General features: G+C 47.8%; 1 protein-coding gene across 10 annotated transcripts in view; it reads right to left on the bottom strand.

The window, feature by feature from the left end:
• VRK3 (VRK serine/threonine kinase 3) overlaps nt 1-8758 on the bottom strand; it is a 50650-nt gene that overhangs the window by 37301 nt on the left and 4591 nt on the right. For 9 of the 10 annotated variants that reach the window (XM_023182766.2, XM_026448404.1, XM_026448406.1 and 6 more), the window contains exons 2-3: nt 7825-7887; nt 2639-2778 (exon numbers count right to left, since the gene is read on the bottom strand). In XM_023182766.2, coding sequence (XP_023038534.1) covers nt 2639-2777 — 139 coding nt within the window. In that variant the 5' untranslated portion in view covers nt 2778; nt 7825-7887. The remainder of the gene's footprint in view (nt 1-2638; nt 2779-7824; nt 7888-8758) is intronic. The other variant, XM_023182757.3, reaches the window with a different exon arrangement.

Below are 8758 nucleotides of genomic sequence, written 5' to 3'. Positions count from 1 at the left end.
GCTACTGCACTCCAGCCTGTGCGACAGACAGAGCAAGACTCCGTCTCAAACAAAACACAACACAACACAACAAAAAAAACACTCTGACTCTCAAGTTGGGCCAAGGCCAACGCTGTTCACATTTGCCTGGAACTGTGGAGATGAAGAAGTCAACTTGAGATCTCAAGGCAGTAAGCATGGGAACAAAAGCCATATGCTAAGGATGGCTCAGTAGAAAGACAGAGGAGCCTGGGTCCCTTAGGGCATCATGGGGACACCATCCCAACACTCACTGTCTCCTTTTTTCAGTAAGAAAAATATTGCTCTACATACTTGCCAGTGAAAGAAAAGAAAAATAAACCCGATCATTTGTTTAAACCCTTGTCATAGCATTTTCTGTTATTTGCAGCTAAATACACTCCCAAATGATAAAACGAATGTCACTCAACTCCCCGCCATGTATGCTGACTGCCTTCTGCACAACTGTCCGATGGGTAAACCCTCTTTGATTTACCAGTATTGTACCTGGGCTTGGGCCTTCCAGTGAGCAAGACCGACTATTGATATTTAATTCATTCAACCAGTCAGTAAGATTTCTCAGCACCTGATACCGTGCCAGGCACAGACCCAGGTGCTGTGCTAACAGCAGGTTACAAAACCACAATCAACACAGGTTACAGAAAAACAAAAAGTTTCTGTCCTTATGGAGCTTACAGAAGAAGCAATATAAGTAAAATACTGTATTTAATAGGGTTGAGACAAGTACCAAAAACAAATACACAGCAAGGAAGGGGGACAGCATCATTGCATAGAGAAAAGATGCAACTTTAATTAGTAGTGGCAGGGAAAGTGTCTCTGAGAAAGTGACAACTGAATAAATACCTGAAGGCATGGATGGGCGCAGTGGCTCATGTAATCCCAACACTTTGGGAGGCCAAGGCTGGTGGATCACTTCAGGCCAGGAGTTCAAGACCAGCCTGGCCAACGTGGTGAAACCCCATCTCCACTGAAAATACAGAAATGAGCTGGGTGTGGTGGTACATACCTGTGATTCCAGCTACTCAGGAGGCTGAGGCATAAGAATCACTTGAACCTGGGAGGCGGAGGTTGCAGTGAGCTGAGATTGTGTCACTGTACCCCAGCCTGGGCGACAGAGCAAGACTCAGTCTCAAAAACAAAAACAAAAACAACAAAAAACAAAACCTGAAGGCAGTGAAAGAAAGAGTGGGGCATGCAGGCCCATAAGGGAAGAGGCATCCAGGAGGGAGCGGCAAGCGCACAGGCTGAGGCCCAGGCATGCTGAGGTGTGGAGGGGCAGCCGGGAGGCCAGTGCAGCTGGAATGGAGCAGGCAACAGCAGGAGGGTCGGGAGGTGGGGTCTGAGGGGAAATAGGGACCTGGTCCCATCGCCTCACGTGGGAAAGTATGAGCAGAGGAATGACGGGCTCTGACTCTGTATTCATAGGATCCCTCTGGCGGCTGTGTGAAGATGACTACAGGGACAAGAGAGGAGAGCCGAGGGCAAAAAGGCTTCTGCACAAGAGAGGTGAGGGCAAGGGATGTGGGAGGTGCGGGGAAGGAAGTGGGCTGATACTGCACTGATTGTAAAGAGGCAGCCAACAAGATTTGCTGAAGGGGTGGGTGGGTCACGGGGTGGGAGACAAAGAGAACTCATGGATGACCCCCAGGGCCCGGCCTGAGAAACTGGATGGAGTGCTATTCACGGCAGTGGGGAAGTCTATGGCAGGGCAGGCGACACGAACACCAGGAGCTCAGGTGAAGGCAAGTTCAGACTGAGATGTGATCAGGACATCCAACACAGGTTAAGCATCCCAAATCCAGAAATCTGAAATGCAAAATGCTCCAAAATCTGAAACTTTGAGTGCCAACAGGATGCTCAAAGGAAATTTCACTGGGCTACTGTGGAGTTCAGGTTTGTTTGTGTTTTTTTTTTTTTTTAATCGAGTCTCACTCTGTTACCCAGGCTGCAGTGCAGTGGCGCAATCTCGGCTCACTGCGACCTCCGCCTCCTGGGTTCAAGCGATTCTCCTGCCTCAGACTCCCAAGTAGGTGGAATTACAGGTGTGTGCCACTATGCCAGCTAATTTTTGTATTTTTAGTAGAGATGGGATTTCAGGATGTTGGCCAGGCTGGTCTCGAACTCCTGACCTCAAGTGCTCTGCCTACCTCAGCCTCCCAAAGTGCTAGGATTACAGGCATGAGCCACTGTGCCCAGCCAGATTTCAGATTTTTGAATCAGGATGCTCAACCAGTAAATATAATGCAAATATTCCAAAATCTGAAAAAAATCCAAAATGAGAACACTTCCGGTCCCCAACATTTCAGATAAGGGATACTCAACCTGCAGGTGCCAAGCAGGCAGGCTGCACATATATCTCCTCCAAGCAGGGGAGTCCAGGCTGGCTGGAGATAGAAATGAAGGAATTGTTAACATGGAAACAGTGTCCAAAGCCATGAGGCCAATAAGAGGCCAAGGGACTGAGGGTACACAGAGGGGTCCAGTCCTGAGGCCTGGGCTTCTCCAGGATCAGGACAAGGTCAGACAGGCTGCAAAGGCATCCTCCCTCCCCACCTCCCCAGACACACACGCATGCACCTCATCCCCACTGCAGAAATGGGCTCAAAGCTCTGGTTCTTACCTTGGAAGGATGACACTGGCGGACTGACAGAGGTTTCGGACCCCACATGGTCCTCTATGGGCAGAGAATTTCCACAGTAGGGGCAGAACTTGAATGCCGCTTGGATACTTTTGCCACAGTCTGGACAGAAGGAGATCATGCTACAAAACAGAATGAACAAACGCAAAGTCAAACAGGCCAGCTGAAGGTCAGTGGAAGTATTGTTGGAGAACTGCTCTTAATCACAGGGTGAGTGTGCAGGAGGCATGGCCAGGGTCTTCAACTATGTTTGTGATGTTCACTTTTTAAAACATGCAATGGGAACGGGAGTGACAGTCAATGTTCCCCAAATATCGATATGCTCCCCTATACTTCCCAGGTTCCCTGGCAGTGAGGCAGAGACCACATGACTAATTCTGGCCAATGGGGTGTGAGAAGAGTCATCTCATGGCCAAGGTAGTTAGGAGTCAGAATACCTCCTCTGCTTCCCTCTCCACCTGCAGGGATGACCCTGGCTCCCAACCGACATAGCAACAAGATGAAGGAGGGCTGCCGGGTCCACACTGGAACCTCATGATCAACAAATACACTTCTGCTGTATTGAGCCAGCAAGATTTCAGGGTTTATTTGTCATAGCAGCACAACCTACTCTATCCTGACTGATTTAGTAGAATGATGAGTGTTCACTAAATTACTCTCTATGCTTTGCATCTGAGCTGATTCCTGATACTTTTTAAAAGTCCAAATTACAAACTGAGCCTATGACAAATGAGGATATAGAAGAGTTTTAAGCCAGTTAAGTGAAGAAGGGAAATTAACAAGGATGAAGTACTACAGGCAGTTTGTATTGCCCTTCATTATGGCAGTGCTGTTTGTAATGAGCATCTAACACATAGCAGCAACAGGCTGGGTGCGGTGGCTCACGCCTGTAATCCCAGGACTCTGGGAGGCCAATGCAGGCAGATCATCTGAGGTCAGGAGTTCAAGACCAACCTGACCAACAGATGGAGAAACCCCATCTCTATTAAAAATACAAAATTAGACAGGCGTGGTGGTGCATGCTTGTAATCCCAGCTACTCGGGAGGCTGAGGCAGGAGAATCGCCTGAACCTGGGAGGCGGAGGTTGTGGTGAGCCGAGATCGTGCCATTGCACTCCAGCCTGGGCACCAAGAGTGAAACTCCATCTCAAAAAAACAAAACACAAAAACAAACAAAAAAAAAATGGAAACTATCGAAATAGAAGTTAATATAAACATGTGCTTGTGATTTAATTTCACTTTGAAACAGAATATTCTTTTCTAAATTTTTTTAGAGAAGGGGTCTCACTCTGTCACCAAGTATGAGTGCTACCGCATAATCATGGCTCACTGCAGCCTCAAATTCCTGGGCTCAAGCAATCTTCCCAGGTAGCTGGAACTATAGGTGTGTGCCACCGCAATTGACTAATTTTTTGTTGTTGTTGTTGTTTTTTTTGATACAGAGTCTCGCTCTGTTGCCCAGGCTGGACTGCAGTGGCGTGATCTCGGCTTACTGCAAGCTCTGCCTCCCAGGTTCACACCATTCTCCTGCCTCAGTCTCCTAAGTAGCTGGGACTACAGGCACCCACCACCACGTCCAGCTAATTTTTTGTATTTTTAGTACAGACAGCGTTTCACCATGTTAGCCAGGATGGTCTCGATCTCCTGACCTTGTGATCTGCCCGTCTCGGCCTCCCAAAGTGCTGGGATTACAGGTGTGAGCCATCGCGCCCAGCCACAACTGACTAATTTTTAAATTTTTTTTTGTAGAGACTGTGTCTCACTATGTTGCCCAGGCTGGTCTGGAACTCCTGGCCTCCAGCAACCCTCCTGCCTCAGCCTCCCAAAGTGCTGGGATTACAAGCATGAGCTACCATCCTGGTTGCAAGAGACCATTCTGATCAAACCCTTTTCCTTCATTCACTGTCAAGGCTGGCTTCTGTTGCAAATGCAGACAGTGGGGTCCTTAAAATCACAGGTTTGGCCCCAGGCTGCCAGATTTCAATCCCAGATCCGCTACATGCTGGGTAAGCTACTTAACCTCTCTGTGCCACAGTCCACCCCATTGTAAAACAGGGCATCTCCCAGCACCTATCTGATAGAATGGTTGATGAGGTCTAAATGAATACATTTATATGAGGTGCTGAGAACAGGGCCTGGCCCACAGAAAGCCTTTTATGTAAGTGCTTGCTGTGACCATATCATGCCTTGTACCCAAGTTACTATATTCCAGTCATTAATATTTCTCTTCTTCCCCTTCTTCTTCGATAGGAAGTTCTGAGCTTCTCAGGCCTGTCTATTTCCTCTAGGTACGAACTTCTGAAATTCTAGAGCTTGTCCTTAAAAACCATAGGCCATTCCATCAGCTGGTGAAATAAATCTCAGTCACATGGGGAGAGAAGGGGTCCTGGATTCCTCTTCCTCAGGCTGCAGAAAAGCAGAAACACTCTGTGGCATAAATCTGCCCTTCTGTTTTTTCAAACAAAGGAGTCGTGTAAGACATCTGGACTGCAAAGGCTGTTGGTCAAGTATCTTTTACCCTCTAGAAAGCCAGTCATTCTGACTAGTTGTCTAACTTGGTGATTTGTTGTCCTGCTAATAATATGTAAAAGAATATCTCTGTCTTCTCAAAGGCATAAATACCAGTGAGCATTTTTGTTAAGGCAGACGTCTCACTGCCTCTTCCCTCTCCCCCAGGCACACCTGGGTGTTTGACACTGGTGTCACAAGACCAAATTGCCTAGATGTACCCAATAAATATATATACCTACTATGTACCCCGGTAAATTAAAAATTAAAAAAATATATATATATTTTTGAGATGGAGTCTCTCTCTGCCACCCAGGCTGGAGAGCAGTTGTGCAATCTCGGCTCACTGCAAGCTCCGCCTCTCGGGTTCAAGCGATTCTCCTGCCTCAGTCTCCCGAATAGCTGGGATTACAGGCATGAGCCACCATGCCTGGCTAATTAAAGATATATATATTTTTTGGCCAGGTGCAGTGGCTTACGCCTGTAATCCCAGCATCTTAGGAGGCCCAGATGGGTGGATCACAAGGTCAGGAGCTCGAGATCATCCTGGCTAACACGGTGAAACCCCGTCTCTACTAAAAAATACAAAAAATTAACCAGGCTTGGTGGCAGGTGCCTGTAGTCCCAGCTACTCGGGAGGCTGAGACAGGAGAATGGCGTGAACCCAGGAAGCGGAGCTTGCAGTGAGCCGAGATCGCACCACTGCACTCTAGCCTGGGCGACAGAGCGAGACTCTGTCTCAAAAAAAAAAAAAAAAAATATATATATATATATATATGTACACACATACATATTTTTATATATATATACTGTAAAAAAAAGAAAAAAAAGAAAAAAATAGCCAGTTATGGTGGCACATACCTATAGTCCCAGATACTTGGGAGGCTGAGGTGAGAGGATGGCTTGCGTCCAAGAGCTCAAGGCTGCAGTGAGCCATGATTGCGCCATTGCACTCCAGCCTGAGTGACAGGCTGTGTCTATATTTGGAGTGCAAATATATATTATATACATATTTATATACATATACTAAATAACATATTATATATAACATATTATATATATATACATTATTAAACTGCATAGAGGCTGGTGCCTGGAGAGTTACATTAGCGAGAAGTAATGTGTGATTGTGTGAAACCACTAAGATTTAGAAGTCGCTTGTCACTGAAGCCTCGCCAGCCAGACTCTGCTATACTTCTTTTCTATTTCCTAGTAACAGGGTCCCACCCTGTCACTCAGGCTGGAGTGCAATGGCATGATCATGGCTCACTGTAGCCTTGAGTTCTTGGGCGCAAGCCATCCTCTCACCTCAGCCTCCCAAGTATCTGGGACTACAGGCATGTGCCACCATGACTGGCTTTGTTTTTTTTTTTGAGACAGAGTCTCGCTCTGTTGCCCAGGCTGGAGTGCAGTGGCCGGACCTCAGCTCCCTGCAAGCTCCGCCTCCCGGGTTTACGCCTGCCTCAGCCTCCCAAGTAGCTGGGACTACAGGCGCCCACCACCTTGCCCGGCTGGTTTTTTTTTTTTTTTTTGTATTTTTTTAGTAGAGATGGGGTTTCACCGTGTTAGCCAGGATGCTCTTAATCTCCTGACCTCGTGATCCGCCTGTCTCGGCCTCCCAAAGTGCTAGGATTACAGGGTTGAGTCACTGCACACGGCCTCTTTTTTTTTTTTTTTTTTTTACTTTTTGTAGAGATGGCGTCTTGCTATGTTGCCCTGGTCTCGAACTCCTGAGCTCAATCCTTCTGCCTTGGCTTCCCAAAGTGCTAGCATTACAGGTGTGGGCCACTACGCCTAGATTTCTTATGTGAACAAAGGGTTTGTTTAGAAATCTGTGATCGTTTATTTTATTTATTTATTTATTTTGAGACAGAGTTTCACTCTGTCACCCAGGCTGGAGTGCAGTGGCACGATCTTGGCTCACTACAACCTCCGTCTCCCAGGTTCAAGAGATTTTCCTGTCAGTGTCCTGTGTGGCTGGGACTACAGGTGTGCCCTACCACAGCCAGCTGATTTTTTTTTCTTTTTTGAGATGGAGTTTTGCTGTTGTCGCCCAGGCTGCAGTGTAGCGATGCGGTCTTGGCTCACTTGAGCCTGAGAGCCTCACTTGAGCACTTGGCTCACCTCTGCCTCCTAGGTTCAAGCGATTCTCCTGTCTTAGCATCCTGAGTAGCTGGGACTACAGGTACACGCCACCACACACGGCTAACTTTTATATACAGGTACGCGCCACCACACCTAGCTAATTTTTATATACAGGTATGTGCCACCACACCCAGCTAATTTTTATATTTTTAGTACAGATGGGGTTTCACCATGTTGGCCGGGATGGTCTGGAACTCCTAACCTCAAGTGACCCACCTGCCTCAGCCTCCCAAAGTGCTGGAATTATAGGTGTGAGCCTCCACACCTGGCAGAAATCTGTGATGGTTTTAAATGGCTTCATGTTACATAGAATTTCCCCAGATGCTGGCTGCCCTCCGGGAAGGATGCCTCCACGACGCAGCAAGTGCCTAAGCAGGCGAGCCCTGCCATACCCACCACCACATTCCTTCTGGGAGTAAAGCTGGCCAGCAGCAACCCAGAGGAAACAAGCAGGAGCCAGCTGCTGGTGGGAAAAAGGAAAAAGGCCTTGAAAGGCTACGCCCAAGGGATAATACCTTTATGAAGTCACGGTCTGGCCCTTGGATTTACTGGGCTGGAAACTCCATTTTGACAGCGACCTGTAAGTGAACAAAAGTGGAGTGGCTGACTCATGCTTTTTTTTTTTTTTTTTGAGACGGAGTCTTGCTCTGTCTCCCAGGCTGGAGTGCAGTGGCCGGATCTCAGCTCACTGCAACCTCCGCCTCCCGGGTTCACGCCATTCTCCTGCCTCAGCCTCCCGAGTAGCTGGGACCACAGGCGCCAGCCACCTCGCCCGGCTAATTTTTTGTATTTTTAGTAGAGACGGGGTTTCACCGTGTTAGCCAGGATGGTCTCGATCTCCTGACCTCGTGATCCGCCCGTCTCGGCCTCCCAAAGTGCTGGGATTACAGGCTTGAGCCACCGCGCCCGGCCTCATGCTTTCACATAGAAAGGAAAGATAATAGCTAATGTTTATTGAGCACTGGCCATGTCACCAGCATGTGCCAAATCCATTCGTTCGTTTATTCACTCATTCATTCACTCGATAATGATTCACCAAGTTTCCTGTTTATGCCGGTCACTGGGGAAACAGCAGCAAAGGAAACAACACAGCCCCTGCCTTCAGGATGCTCAAGTTCTGGTGGGGAAGAGAACCTAACAAACAAATGAGCAAGGAACCGCTGAACAGGTCGGATGGAGAAAGTGCTATGGAGGACAACAAAGTACCACAGAAGAAAACAGGATGCCACAGAGGTTGATGGGTCACTGTTCACACACGGTGGCCAAGGAGGGACTCACCCAGAGGGAGGCATCTGAGCTGAGACCCAAAGGAAACCAGGGAGCGAGTTGTCAGTATCTGGGAAGGAGTCCTCCAGGCACAGAGCTTTCTATGCATTATGCTATTTAGTCTATACAACAGCCCAGGACGCCGCTTCCAGAATTATCACTTCTTTTTTTTTTTTTTTTTTT

The sequence above is a fragment of the Piliocolobus tephrosceles genome, chromosome 21, assembly GCF_002776525.5.
Source record: "Piliocolobus tephrosceles isolate RC106 chromosome 21, ASM277652v3, whole genome shotgun sequence".
NCBI classification, from domain to species: Eukaryota; Metazoa; Chordata; class Mammalia; order Primates; family Cercopithecidae; genus Piliocolobus; species Piliocolobus tephrosceles.
Note: the sequence above shows the minus strand (reverse complement) of the source record. Positions and strands in the feature narration are given on the sequence as shown.